Source organism: Rhineura floridana, chromosome 1 (assembly GCF_030035675.1).
Source record: "Rhineura floridana isolate rRhiFlo1 chromosome 1, rRhiFlo1.hap2, whole genome shotgun sequence".
Lineage (NCBI taxonomy): Eukaryota > Metazoa > Chordata > Lepidosauria > Squamata > Rhineuridae > Rhineura > Rhineura floridana.
In genome coordinates this window covers 73,354,252-73,370,079 of record NC_084480.1, presented here as the reverse complement: position 1 = coordinate 73,370,079, position 15,828 = coordinate 73,354,252, and the positions used below count along the sequence as shown (strand labels likewise).

The window sequence follows — 15,828 nt, the reverse complement described above, 5'->3', positions numbered from 1 at the left end:
TAGTCAGCTTCTTTTTTTTATGTCTGTGTATGACCCTTCTCCCCATTTTCTTGTATGAGAGACGGTCATGCCTAATCCTTTGAGGGGTGATTGGCCTAAAGTAACTGTTAGGCTGTAAACTCTTATATGCACTTACTTTTATTAATTACCTCATATTTACTTGCTGCATTGATTGGGAATAGTGTGGCTCTAAATCCTGCACCTTGACCACAAGGCTACTAAGTAATTGGGTTTTGGCCTGAGGCTCCAGAACCAGAGAGTGTGGCTTTTGGCTCTTGTTCCCTAGAATCTTTGGTGTCTAATGGGCACTTTGGATTTCCTCTTGATCCAGAGCGTGGACCAGATAAGGGGTGGTGGCAGTCTACCAATTTCCATTGCAGGGCTGGCTTGGTTTTAGTCAGCCTTGGCAAGGGGAAGGACTCTGTGTGCTTGCCAAGATACTTGGCTTCACAGGGAACCTGAGCAGTCCTGGGGAAAAATCCTTTACAAGGTAGGCAGCGGTGGGATCGAGGCCATGGCTCTTTCTGGTGAACCCACTGTTCATGAAAAATGTGTTTGATTCCTTTGGTGCCAGAACACCCATTTGTTTAAGTGAGACTTCTGCACAGGCAGTGACCAGGCGGATGTTCCATATACAAAAAGTGTTTTTCAGCATACAAAAGTTCACATCTTTACCACTTTTATTGCCTCACTCTTTAATGGGTTTACCAGCTAGGCAGCTGATTAAGGCCACACTTGCTTTGCATCAAATGCTCCTGAATAATTCACCAGCTCTTACAATTTGTTGTTTAGATTTATTACTGCATAGCAAGTGTTGTTTCATATTAAACATAACTTAACTGTGAACAGATAACTTTACTGTATTTGCAGTTATTAAATTAAAACTGCACACTAAATTTGTGAAAACAGCACAGATTCATATTTAAATTTCAACAAAATGAAGTTACCAATTGAAGCTGCACTTTCAAAAACATAAGATATAAAATATCATTATAAAATATCCATTATTAGACATTCTTTATACTTGAAACTGGAGAGTCAAGATCTTATTCTTACAGAATAAAAAGTACTTCATAACAAAGCAGTCTTCATATAATTTAAAATGCAAAGACTTTGGTTGAAAAGAGTCTGTAAATGCATCCAGATTTCCTCAAGCTGGGGTGACAGTCTGGATACTTCTGCTAGCAAAGTTGGTTCTGATGAAAGGATTTTTAAGTGCAACTGCAATGGAAATGTGAAATTCATTATATATACAAACACACATAGATTAAATTTTAAGGAACACACATCTTAAATGTCTTGATCAGGGCATTAAACCACCACATCACTTTTGCATTAGTTAATAAAAGCTGGTAGATACAATGCCCATGTTTCACAATTTATCAAACTAAAATCTAAGCATGTTCTACACAGCCACCATTTTCAGGGAGTAACTGAAAATATCAATACCCCCCTCCCCTGATATAAGCACAGTGAGACCAAGCGGTGTTATCATACACTGGAAAATGAAACAACTAACAAAACAGTAACCTATTTTTCAGTGAGAAGCAATAATATTGCAAAAAGGAATGGAGACTATCAAGTCATTACTTCCTTCAACTCAAAGTGCCCCCCCGACATTCAAATTGGAGACTTCAGTACTAAGCAAATTGTGTTGAAGAGCATATCACTAGCAACTATATATCACAACATGTATTTACCTTTAGAAACAATGCAAGGTATGCTTGAGCCAGTTCAAAGTCACATTTTGTATTCAACATTGCCTCAATCATTCTTAGAAAGCTCTGCATCACTTTGACAGAGCCACCACCATCAGGTGACAGGCCTCTCAGTTCTGCCTCAATACTAGATGGTCCCATGTCCTTCAGAATACTAAGTGGAGATTTATCTGTCAGAACAATAAGAATATGGTTACAGTTTGAGAAAGTATTACAGAAATTGTATATATCAGTGTTTTAAATTATTATCCTATCCTGCAGCATTCAATTTGAGCCTGAGACATTTGGTTACAATCCAAAGCTCTCATTTCATACAATTAAGAAAACAGCACATGCTGGTAGAACTTTCTTTGACACTGTCTGTGCAAAAAGATTCCAACTTCCAAAAGCCATTCAAACCTGGCCTCTTTGGTAACAGGAGGTAGTGAAAAATAACACTCCAGAAAAGTTCTAGCTGTGCAGTTTGGTTTCTTTATTTACGTGGATCATGACATCTGTGCTTACGTTCTTCAGTATGCCATGAGTATAGTCCTTCCCTGAGTGAAGGTAAACACCCATGTGCCATGGAATCCCAGAGCTGAACAAAGCCCTGTTTCTCTTCTGTCCTACTGGCACACACCAGAGTGTGCACTTATTTAATAATGTACTTATGTACTTATTTAATAATTACTTTCTCCTGATGAATTGAAAAGGTTTGAATATAGCACTTTGTATAGCATTTTATTACATAAACAAAGCTCTTATTTGTGCTAGTAAGATTAATTTTCTCATTAACCGCCTCAGGTGCCTTGTCTGAGAGCCATGACAGAATCTGAGAAAATAAAGTTGAACTATCTTAGGGAAGGAAGACAGACTCTTGTGACTACAGATGTGCTAGAATTCTGCCCAATTAGGATTTGGTACCAAATATTCCATTAATTCACTTATTCTGTATCGTTGCGGATTGGATTTTTATATAGTGATTTTCCGTGGTTATTTTCAAAAGTTGATTTTTTTAAAAAAAATCTGCCTCTAAAATATCGATATTAGAAATAATTGTATCAATATTTCCTTTCATTTGTCAATATTTCCTTTCAAAATATCAATATTTCTTTAAAATTACTATTTCCTCTAAAATATCAATATTATCAATATTTTTAGGGAGGGAAAATGGATCAGTAAAAGCAGGGGATAGTGCATAAAGAAAAAACCTGAATTGATACTGGCCTGTTAGGTTGATGCTTTCGAAGCGGCACCGACCAATGGATGCTATCCCTACTTGTGACATATAGCCACCTGGAGCCAAGTAATCATACTGTGAATACCTGAGCCTTCCGAGCAGTAATCAAGGACAGCTCTGTATAGAGTTCATTAAAGCCATTTAGCCTTATAGGAGTTACAAAATGTGTTCCTCAAATATTTATTTTGTATACCACTATCTCATTTCAACAAACATGAAAGTTGTTTACAACAAATAAAAGCACAATAAAAACAAGGTCAATTACTGCAGAGATATCTTCTTAATTACCTTCATATGCCTGATGGAACAGAAAGCTTTTTGGCAGGCATTTAAAGGTTAAAATGGAGGGCATCTGCTGAATCTAGGCAGTATGTGAATCTGCATTGTTGTTTTCAACAGTTTTCTCTAGGCTTTCTCTACCACAGCTACCAAACTGCTTTTTGTACTTGGAACGGTTTAAAAAATAGCTATTTGGTTATAGGGAACTGCACATGAATACTCTGTCAGAATCCCCTCCCTGAGGATTGAAGTGTTTTTAGACACCTGAAATTTTGTCCTTTTTTTTGCATTAAGAAATGTATTTGTTTTATCCTCATAATTCAAACCATGAATTCTTTCCCAAAATATTTACCTTAAGTCAACACACTGAATGTAATCAAGAATTATTAAATATGTGACTACTGTGAAAGGTATTATTCACCAGCTTCTGCTGTTGCTTAAGGTACATTGTAGCCTTGCAGCAAGGGTAATGGCATGCACAGAGTTGGGAGTTCATTCATTTGGAATACCAGAACAAGTCTTTCATCTTCATTTGTTTCATATGCATAAACCCCATGCTTTAAGGGGAGCAGTATTACACTGCTTGCCATGCCCACTACCTGTGTGCATTTGAGCAAAAGCTTGAATGAGAAGCTGAGTGTATTCATTTATTCAGAAAAATTCATCAGAAAACTCTTAAGTGCTATACATAATACAATTATCAATAAAACACATATAAAGCCAGAAAACTGTTAAAAGTAAGTAAATTAAATAACCATCAATATAATATACATGACAATCAGCAAAACCTGAGAACAGAAATACCTAAAATTACATGTCTGGGTAGGCTTGCTGAACTAAACAAATTTTCAGTGGGGGTCTAAAATATTCCTGAATGCCAGGGGAAGTTCCCTGTAGATAGAGCAGGTGACCCTGCTGAAGCCCTTGATACTCTGTGGAACAATGACGTGTGTCGGGCTCTTGACACGGTTGCCCCTCTCCAATGTGTAGCCCAGTTTGCAATGAAACAGAACAAGTAGCAAAAGATGTGAGGCTGATCGGGCTCATGTAACATCATAACCGTGCCTACTGTGCAGCAATGAGGGCCCACTACTCTACCACCATTGCATCTTCAAGCCACTGTCCAGTGGAGCATTTCTGTATTGTTAGAGATCTGTTGACATCAAATCCAGGAAATGGAGTTTTAGACCCTTTGGAAGCCCACTGTGAATTATTTGCAAGGCACTTTGAGGGTAAAGTTGCTTGCCTCTGTAGCAATCTTGATGCCCCATCCACATCTACTGTAATCCCCAGTGAGGTGTCCAGTGCAATATCTGCTGCAACTTCTTGGGATCGATTTCAGTTGATGCAGCCTGATGATGTGGACAAGGTGCTTGTGCTGATGCAGCCAGCAATGTGTCCTCTCGACCCTTGCCCTTCTTCGCTTATTAAAGCTTGCTGAGGGGGTTTAACTGAGTAGAACCAGGGTGTAGCCAATGCATTGTTGCAGGAGAGAGTGTTTCTAGCTGCCCTGAAAGAGGCGATGATCCAACCACTCCTGAAAAAGCCCACCATGGACCCATTGGATTGTGAGAACTACCGCCTGGTCGCAAACACTCCCTTCTTAGGGAAGGTGATTGAGAGGGTTGTGGCACAGCAATTGCAAGCACTCTTGGATGAAACAGATTATCTTGATCCATTCCAATCTGGCTTCAGGCCTGGTTATGAGACTGAATCGGCCTTGGCTGCCCTGATGGATGACCTTTATCAGGTGAAGGACAGGAAGAGTGCGACCCTGTTATTCTTACTTGATCTCTTGGTGGTTTTTGATACGATTGACTACAGTATTCTTCTGGGCCGACTTGGTGAGATGGGTATTGGTGGCACTGTTTTACAGAGGTTCCGATCCTATCTCCAGGGTCATTTTCAGATAATAGCATTGGGCAATTGCCTTTCAGCCCCCTGGCAGTTGTGCTGTGGGGTGCTGCACGGTACCATCTTATCCCCCATGCTGTTTAACATCTATATGAAACCCTTGGGAGTGGTCATTGGGAGATTTGGGGCAGGGTGTCAGCAGTATGCTGGTGATACCCAGCTCTATTTCTCTGTTAACATCTGAATCAGGAGAGGCTGTGCAATTCCTGGACCACTGCCGGGCTGGATGAGGATCAACAAACAGTCTGTATCCTAGCAAGACTGTGGGCTGGTGGTTCCCAAGTCCAGACAATTGGTCAGTTGCCTGCTATGCATTGGGTCGTACTCCCTCTGAAAGAGCAGGTCCATAGTCCTGGGGTGCTCCTAGATCCATCTTTGTCACTAGAGGCCCAGGTGACCTCAGTGGCTAGGAGTGCGTTTTACCACTTCAGCTGGTAAGACAGATGTGACTGTTTCTGGACTGGGACAGCCTGACCACTGTTGTCCATGCACTGGTAACCTTCAGGCTGGATTACTGCAATGTGCTCTATGTGGGGCTGCCCTTGAGGTTGGTCTGGAAGTTGCAGCAAAAAATACAACGGCAAGACTGCTCACTGGGGCAGGGCATCACCAACATGCCACTCTGCTGCTGAAAGAATTGCACTGGCTAACTATTAGCTCCCGGGCTAAATTCAAGGTTCTAGTTTTGGTGTACAAAACCCTATACAGCTTGGGACTAGGATACCTGAAAAACTCTTATCCCTTATATACCCAGTCGATCACAGCTCTCTGCAGGTGAGGGCCTCCTGCAGATACCATCTTATCAGGAGGTCCGTTCTGCACAACATAGGAAACGGACCTTTAGTGTAGTGGCACCTACTCTTTGGAATTCTCTCCTCTTAAATATTAGATAGGTGCCATCTCTGTAATCTTTTCAGCACCTACTGAAGACCTTCCCCTTTCAGCAAGCCTTTTAAATAGAGACCTTATCCCAGTCTGCGTCTGTTGGAATTGCTTTTTAATATGTTTTTATATTAAAAATATGTTTTTAAAATGTTTTTAAAGATTTTTTTTAACGATGTTTTGTTTTAATATACTTTAAAGTCTGTTTTTATATTTTAAATGCTTTTAAAATGATGCTTTTGTTTGCCACCCTGGGCTCCTACTGGGAAGGTGAGATATAAATCTAATAAATAAATAAAAATAAATAAATAAAATATAGCAAGGGCACCTCCGTGGTGTCAATAGGCAGGGAATTCCAATAAAGATCGACTCCTAACAAATGTGGAATGAACATTATGTGGCACTTGGAAAAATGCAAGTTCCACAGGTGGAAGCAGTCAAATTGGTATGTATGGAGGCTCTTCATGCAAAAGGGATCCCTGGCTGCATAGAGGAGCCTCCATCGGCTCCCCTTTCAGAACTTTACTCAACATGTGGACATTTGAGGGGTGGAGCCAGACATGATGTCAAGGGCAGGGCCAGCTACAGAGCACAGCTCCGCTTCCATTGTACGAAGGAGGGTTACACTGAAGAAGATAACACCTATAAAGAAATTTCCAATGAGCACTTACTCATACTCCAGAACTATCATGAATCGTTAGTAACTGTTCCTACAAGCCTCTCTAGAAGTGGCTCTGAGGAAAATCTCAACTTGAACTGATGGAGTAATAGACATTTCCTACTTTTGAGGTGAATCACAAAGTGTTTCAACTTCACAATGCATAACACACCAAAGAAAGCTTGACAGCAGCTCTATTTAATGGTTTTAGTTCATGTCATATTTTGAAATTAGTCAAATTACAGGAGATTACTGCTTTAAACAAGATGTCTAGTACTAACACTGTTGGAGAGATAAGCAGATACCAACTTAAAAAATCACAAGCATACACATTTACAGAAGCCACTTTAGTTAAAAAGGTGAGCAACAGCAAGAGAGGCAGATTTAGACATGCTTTCTTTTCTTAATGAGAGCCAGTGTGGCATAGTAGTTAGAGGGTCGGACTATGACCTGGGAGACCAGGGTTTGAATCCCCACACTGCCATGAAGCTCACAGGGTGACCTTGGGCCAGTCACTGTCTGCCAGGGATTCACGACACAGGGACAGTTTTTCCTCAATAAACGCAACGTTCAGACCTCCGTCAGGCATGGCTTTGAAAGCCATGACCATATTATTCCAAGTCCCATCGAGTGAAGCCTCTCAGCTTCAGAGGAAGGCAATGGTAAACCACCTCTGAATACCGTTCACCATGAAAACCCTATTCATAGGGTTGCCATAAGTAGGAATCAACTTGAAGGCAGTCCATTTCTATTTCTTTTCTTAATAGTAATTGGAGGGCATTACCAGTACAATGCAAGATGAAATAACAGACTGGGATGGCAGAAGCAGGATAAAACTTAAGCCTTAAGGGACTAGCCGTAAACACTCTTTATTATCTGTGAAACATACCAACAGCAAACCAGTAATCAATTATTTAGTCCCTGCTTTTCTATCCATGTTTTTGAATAACTCCCAATCCCTTTTAGACACTCTAGTCAATTCTAATCCAATCAGTGTATTTTCTACTCAAAACTTTCTTCTCTACTTGCTCTAAAGGGCACAAGACATAAATTACTATTAGTCTATACATGTAACATTTTATTTTTCCAAGCCTGACAAAGAATGTGCAGTTTCAAAGTAACCGTGTTTATTTATTTTGTGGTGGGGGGCTAAGCCGATCTAATGAAAATGTATTTTTTGGTAGACTTTATATCAAAAAATCAATTTTACTAAATGTTTTCAACTGTAAGATGCCTTGTTTTTTCAGAAAGTTTGGATAAAAATGCTATTAATAAATACATGTAGATCTGCATCTGAAAATACCACATCCAATTTTGGCCTTCCATGTCCAAGACCAATACATTCTGAAGTTTTCAGGGGAAGTCACTGTTCCTCAATTTAACCCTTAACTGAGATTCCCAGAGAACATAAGAAGGTACCTAATACTGAGTCAGACTCTGGTCCATCTAGATCAGATCTACACCAGGAATGGGTGTATACACAGGAGCATCTGTGGTGCTCCAGATATTGGATTCCAACTTCTATTAGCCCCATCCAGCATTACCAATGGAATGGAGTGATGGGAGTTGTAGTCCAACAAGATATGGAGGTCAACAGCTTCCCCATCTGTGGTCTGTACTGACTGAAGTGGGTGTCCAGAGTTTCACATGGGAATCTTTCTCGGCCTTATTTGGAGATGCCAAGGATTGAACCTGGAATCTTTTGCATGCAAAGTATGTGCTCTACCATTGAGCTACTCCCTTCCACATATTTACACCGATTGCAAATGTAACAAAATACAAGTCAGTGTCAGTACAAGAATATGTGGTCATTAAATATTGTATTTTGCCGCCTTGGGCTCCTGTTGGGAAGAAGGGCGGGATATAACTCAAATAATAAATAAATAAATAAGTTTGATGTGTACACACACTGGAAAAGAACAGTGGGAATTAGTGGAATAGTTCCAAATTACAACCAAAGAATCCAAAGAAACTGTCCTACATCATGTAAAAGTTTACTCTCATCTCCATCAGATGATCCTAGCTCTTCTTTCCCATCTAGCTTTCTTGATCAACTCTTTAAGCTCTGTTGTTGTAGAGCATCATACACACTCCAGTTCTTTGCTACCGCATGCTCATTTCTGTGCTCACATAGATCATTGGCTAACCATTTGTCAATGCAGAAGATCTGACATAAGCAATGTCCAGATGACATGTACCCACAAAACGGAATTACGAAATTTCCTAAAGTATTGAAAGCTTCAAAAAGTCCAATTATTGTGGAATTGGCTCAAGGGTATGCTAGGTATGTGTTGTTATGAAACAAGTCTTCCCTTTCCCCCATAATAGCAACTGTTATCTCATTTTATAGATTAACTGCTTCCCGTTCCCAGTTGCTACTGATGTAAGTGGGAAGGAACCAGAAAGAAATAGCAGCATGAAGGCCATATAGACACATTGGAACTGATGACGTAAATAAGGACCAAAAGCATAGTAACGCCACTATGACAACATATGGGAATATTAGGGATTGAGTGGGCCTGGGGTGTTTAAGCTTTTCCTAAAGTATAATATTAAGTTCTGCATATTGGTAGAATTTCTGAAGTTTAGGGGAATGCCCTGCTACAGATGCTCAAGGGTTCCGAACACACTGTACAGTACTGAAATGTCATTCCCGAATCGGCCAACATTAAGTTATAATTTCTCCTAATATCTGCTTTGAAGACAATCTGTTCTAGTCTTAAAAAGTCCACTTCGTTACCACAATAATATTTGGAGTAAAGGAAAATATATACCTCTTCTCCCTCTTTATACAAAATTGACAGGATTCATGTCAAGACATAAATTTATTCATTTCATACTATAACTTACAGTTGCTGTTCTTCAGGGCTTCTTCAAGCTGCAAGTGGAACTCAGATTTTTGTGCCAGTACTCCAAGATTTACTACTTTTGACTGGAATATATTAAAAAAGGTTGTCACTTGAAATCGTGAAAGATTACTTTAATGGGCAAAGGCATTTGCACATTTTTTAAACATAACGTGCTTACAAGAGTTATTATTTATTTAGAAATTTGGAATGTTAGCTTCATTGAATTATGTACCCTTTACATTACAATGTCATACTAAAGACTGGCTACATTTGACTGTCATAATTAGGAGGAATCTCATCCAATAAGATAAATATTCTTACATCAGCTCTTCTACTTTTGTTTCAGAATTATACACATTCATGCACATACACACAAAGATGCATCCCATAAAAAAGGAAGAAAGGGAGTTTATCTGGAGAAATCAAAACAAGGATTTCTCTGAGGACACTTCAGAAAGCTTAAGATAGAGGAGGACTAAAAGTTTACCTGTATTATCAAACTGCACAATATTTAGCAATGTATTTATGATTAGAGCTTACTGAGAAAGAGGTCTTAGACATAACAGAAGAGTAAGATATGATGGTGCCCAATAGTTAAAGTCAGTTTCATGTATTAGATTGAAGATAATTATCTACATCATCACTTTAATATCCAGTAATTGTGTGGTTAAGGTGCCACAAGACTGTTGTTTTTTCAAAGATGTTGTACCTGGATGAAAAAAAATGCTGTAAACTACAAATGAACTATAAGCTTGGTAATGCAATTCACGGATTTAGCACCCATTACATCAGAAATACTTTCCAAGAGACAATCACAAATCCTGACAGAAAGAGAGGAGTTCAACATGGTGAAGACATGTGGTATTATCAGCTCCCTTTTTACCTGATGTCCGTCATTTTCATGTTCAACAGAAGCGTATCGTGGTATGAGGCCAGGAACTGTGGGGATGAAGAATGGTGCAGATTTTGGCACTTTTGGTGGCTCTTTGGGTTTATTCTTTTGCTGTGAATGGGAGATTTTACACTATCAAATAATTTCATATTCATATTGCAACTACAAGAATTAACGTACCAGCTATGAAAGCATTAGAATCTTACCTAGTACATTAAATGTAGACTGTTTTTTGTGAAACCTAAAAGCACCCCAGAAGTTATCCTAGACCACAGCTATGAAGACATTTTGCCAAGTCTTTGGGGCATCCAGCATAACACAACCACACAATATGTAAAATGAGAGCAACAGGTCCTAATCAGAAAGCTTGTAATATATACCATGAAAATGTTACCTTAATAATATCAAGATTGAGCAGGTTCCTCCATCTAGATTTCGGCAGCATAGAAAGGGTCACTAATGTTTCTCCCAGTTGCTCTGGAGAATCGTATTCTATCATCTCATCACTTATTTCTTCCTGTTCTGTGACATCCACATCTTTAGAAATGGAAACAGACAGAAAAAATGTTTTAACAACATTGGGAAAAACACATTCCAATGACAGTAAATAAATTGTGAATGACATTCAGGTTAACATAGTTGGTTAATTATACAACTATATTGGAATAATAATGTTAAATCTGTGCAGAGAACAAACCAGAAACAACCCAGATGCAGTTGCACACAACAACCACACACATATAATCAGACACAGAACCCGAGGATGCACATTCCTGCAGCATGGATGGAAAAGCATACTTGGAAGTCTTCACAATTCCTTTGAATTGACCTCTCTGATGTGCAGCAGCATTTCCTTGGTCAAGGATTTCATGCCTGCACCAACTACATACATGGTTGTTTAACTCTTCCCCTTGCCCCAACCCCCAAGTCATCCCTTCCTGATAAAAGGATGGCAATAATAAAAGGTGCCCATGAATGATTCTGGATGGTCTCATTTCCTGAAGTCTTAGTTGCTCTGTAGCACTGTCAAAAAGGTACTTCTCCCCCCAACACACAAAAGGAGCGCAGCATTACACAGCTTCTAAACTCTTCCTGAAACAGCTGAAACTGAATGGAGGTATGCCAGGTACAACAAAGGGAAAGTCTCTCCATCCCTTTCAGGTAATTTCAAAATTTGGTCTTCACTGAACAAGGCAAATAAAAATATCAGTGTTTTAGAATCAAAACTGACCTTTTAGAGCAGGAGTGGGGAATCTCCAGGCCATGGGCCAAATTGGCCCACAACGCAGTCTTCCCCCCAGCTACACCCACCTGGTGTACACCTTATGTAATGTGACATCAGGTGTGGGTCAGGTACTGACATGGCTTCAAAGGAAAAACTGGAAAGTTAAAGTGAGCTCCTCATTGTTCCTTTGCTAGAGCATCAGCTGATGGATGGTGAGGTGCCCCTTGTTCCAGGAGAGGAAAAGAGTTTCCCTTTTGGAAACAGCCCTGTGCTGCTCCTTGAACCCCTGCCCAAAGTGGCTTAAAAACAAAGCCACAAAGTAAAACAAAAGAGTATAAAATATATACTTAACAAGAACACAGAATCAGCAGCAATAAAGATGTCATTTTCATAACTCTGTTGAAAAGAACATATAGGTGCCTGTCTGCTTCAGGGCATAAATCCAAAGTAGCATCTACATCTGAATCCTTCTGCACAGATATGAAACTGGATTGCTTTCAGTTTCATTACAAATTTTGTTTTTGTAATTTTCTCACCATTACCTAAGTTCTGCTTTCAATACAAATTAAGATATGTGAATGCCGACTGCATCATCCCAGTAACTGGCAAAACTGTGAGATATTCTGTGTGGACTTGAAATGTCACTAATGCACCATAGAGCAACCTGTTACATGGGAATGCCTACATCACAATGTAATTTCTGTAGCACTCTCTACAAAAAAAATGTGGCTTTTTGTTCATATATTAAAAATATACTTAAAAGGGCTTGAATCTATACAAAAGTGAAGTGATAAATTGGCAGGTCCTCCAACTTGGGGCAGGGAAGCCTCTCAGGTTTGCACTGTTACCATGCTCTTGGAACTACAGCTACACTTGCAAGAGCAGCCTGTGACAGGGATCAAAAACACCCTCTGCTAACCTCATCTGGTATGGACTACAATCTTTTCCATTTGATAGAAAGCTGTCACACCTAAACTTCTTGACCTACTAGAGGGCTGTAGTGCACTCTCTGAGAGGTTGGCCTTGGTGACTGTCAGCTGGTACAGAACCTGCTCTGCTTGTGGGCATCCCAGAGGCATCTGGCTGCCCACTGTGGAAAACAGGATGCTCAATTAGATAGGCCTCTGGTCTCATTCAGCAGGGCTCTTCTTACAACAACCTCCTGCCTATAGTGGAATGGGCACCAAACATACTGTACATCTATCTTTCAGTGTTGATGCCAGCTCCCCATTATATTCCTAATTCAGTGTGTAGATTTTAATATAATAGCTGGAACCTACATAGCTCAGAGGATGCCTTTTGCATCACAAGATTAACTGACAGCCCCTTGACTGTGGTATTTGTTTCAAATTCTAAGAGGAAGGGCACACACAGATGCATTCTCAGGGGCTGCTCCACAATTTCCCTTGAGGTTTGCCAAAGCCTGTAACCAAACCTAAGCATATAACTGAAAAAATTGCATATCCTTTCCCCGTTTACACCTGCATTCACATCCCACCTCTTCCTCTCGTTGCTCAATATTGAGTTTTAGGTTGTAGGCTCCTTGAGGCAGGGAACTATCCTTTTGTGTTCTGTGAAGTGACTCCTGATGCTAATGTATAAAATTCTGCTTGGGCTGGCCTTCAACAGCCAGGGATGTGGGCTAATCAATTTTAATACCTCATTTTATCATGGTATATTTTAGATTATCTGATGCATCATAGTTAATGGAGAAAGATAAAAATTGCAATCAATTAGATTAGACAGTACTCACTATCTGTAACCAAAGTGCTCCAAATGGGCCTTCAGATATAGGATGATTACTAAGTGCAACTGGTTATGCATTCTAGGGCAAGGATGAGGAACCTGTGGCTTTCCAAATGAATGCCAGCTCCCATGGGCCTCAGGAATCATGGCCAATGGTCAGGGATGATGGGAAATGTAGTCCAGAAACATCTGGAAGGTCATAATTTCCAGATCCCTGCTCTAAGAATTTCAGTTTGATGGTTATATTAGAACACAAGGGAGTTTAAAATATTTTTAGTACAACCTTTCACTAGTCTAAAAGTCTGCAAGCTGTCAATTTACACAGGATGCATAACTGATCTGGTTACGAATCAACAAATATTTTAAAAAACTGAACCAATCTGGCAAAAATAACAACCACCACGATACTACCTTGAGCTGGACAGGTTCCAGGAAGCATTACAACGGAAGGCTCATAATCTGGTGAAAGTGGACGCAAAGAGACAAGCGAATACAAGGAACGGTTAGACCTGTAATATCAAGACAGAAGAAACTGGTATTTTGGCTTGTGGGGGAGAAAGAAAGCACACCATATCATTTGTGGCTCTGTTTGCTGTAGCTAAAAGCAATTAATGGAGGTTTTAGAACAAAATTGTTGATAGTCCTAAGAATATTGACTGAAGTCCAGTTAATAACTACCTTCCATGCCCCTAATACTTCCTGAACACCAGACCCCACCATGTCACAAGACAAACTGATTTTGAAGATCAAGAGAATTCCAGAAGTGTTTTTTTTTTACCTAGCCATAGAAGGCTACTATTAAAAAGGGGGGGAGGGAGGGAGGAAGGAAAAATCCTTTTTGAATCCTAGTCTAAATCATAAAAGCAAGTTCAACTGGCATAAGCAGAATATTCTTAGAATTTCATTATATTAAGAAAACAGTCCCAGAATATTTAACTGACCCAACAGAAAAAATACATTAAAGAGGAATTTTCCAAACAGCAGAACTTGCAGCTTTTAGTAATGTGCAATGGAACAATCCAACAATAGAAATGGGTAGTCTAATGTCATAGTTCTGCTCTAAAAATTGACATGCTCAGAATATATTTGGCAGACTTACCATAAGTAAATTCCAAGATCATCCACATGGGAAGAAGCTAGGAAATCTCCAGTAGGAGACATAGCAATGCTTACCGCCACTGAATCTAATAGGAAATAGTCAACAAGGCTGCAAAGAGAAAAAACAGTTCATCATGTAATCAGTTCATACATTCAGTTACTGATTATTTAATGCATGAAACCAGTAACTGCTGTTATTCATTCAATTATTTATTGTTACATTCAGTGACCAGCATGAGATAGTCAGATAAAATTGTTAAAACACAGTACTATAAAATAAAATTATCAAAGGCATAGTTATAAAAGGCACAGTTATAAAATCCAATATAAAACAAAACAGAACAGAACAACCAGAAATTACAAGGTGGCTGGAGTCAGTTCACGGCAAATTTTGATCGCTGCAGCGCAAAATTTGGCAACACTGGAAGTAATAAAAGTATTTTGATCAGAAAGAAGTAGGAGGACATAAAATGCGTCTGATCGTCCTGGGGTATTCGACAGGAGAGGTACAATTAAAGATCTTCATAGATCAGAATAAAATGGGCAGTGTAGGAGGACGTGGGTCACTGTTTCCACCTCTCCAGCGTCACAAGGGCACTTACGATCGTAGTAGGTTTTTTTATATATATCTGCCCTCCAGGACAACAGAAGGGAGGACATTGAAACGTGCCAGTGTGAAAGCTCTGCAATGTTTTTGGACCGAGAGTGTAGAAAGATAATTTGAGGGCTTGTTGAAATGTAGCGCTCTATCTATTGAGGCATACTTAGAGGACAAGTCCAAGTCTTGTTGGTGTTCGATATCAGCAATGCGTTGCCTAAATGTTGACCACGCCATATCATATCCTTGGGAAATGAGGTAGCCCAGGGAAAGACCATATAGCTGGAGCTTTTGAGGCAAGGTTTGTTTCCATAATGACTGGAACTTGTCCTGTAGTGTTAGTGGGGCCAAACCAGTTGGAAAAATGATTAATTTCAGCCAGAGTTTGAAAATAGCAAGCCAAACCCTGGTTTCGACCTTTTGCAGGCCAGCCTCTAATCATAAGACAACATTTGGGACACAATGGGGTACTTGGAAGACAGCCCTCAAAAATTTGGATTGTACCACTTGCAGAGGCATAAAACTGGGATAAGGGCCAAGTTGTGCTCCCTATAAAAGCTGCGTTAAAGACTTAGTCTTGAACAGCTTTATTGCCACTGGTACGTAATGGCCGCCTCTGGTGCGGATAAAGTTTAATATGGCAAAAGCACTCCTTTGGGCTGACTGGGCAACGTACTCTGCTTGGGCCTTCCGGCTGCCATTTGCCTGAAAAACAACACCCAGATACTTGAAAGTCTTTACCTGTTCAAT

General features: G+C 39.7%; 1 protein-coding gene across 1 annotated transcript in view; it reads right to left on the bottom strand.

Annotated features, from left to right (window-relative positions):
- Positions 1-662: 662 nt before the first annotated feature.
- WDR36 (WD repeat domain 36) overlaps positions 663-15,828 on the bottom strand; it is a 59,629-nt gene continuing 44,463 nt past the window's right edge. The window contains exons 17-23 of the mRNA XM_061623858.1: positions 14,482-14,589; positions 13,794-13,891; positions 10,806-10,948; positions 10,403-10,522; positions 9,521-9,602; positions 1,701-1,888; positions 663-1,221 (exon numbers count right to left, since the gene is read on the bottom strand). Coding sequence (XP_061479842.1) covers positions 1,072-1,221; positions 1,701-1,888; positions 9,521-9,602; positions 10,403-10,522; positions 10,806-10,948; positions 13,794-13,891; positions 14,482-14,589 — 889 coding nt within the window. The 3' untranslated portion in view covers positions 663-1,071. The remainder of the gene's footprint in view (positions 1,222-1,700; positions 1,889-9,520; positions 9,603-10,402; positions 10,523-10,805; positions 10,949-13,793; positions 13,892-14,481; positions 14,590-15,828) is intronic.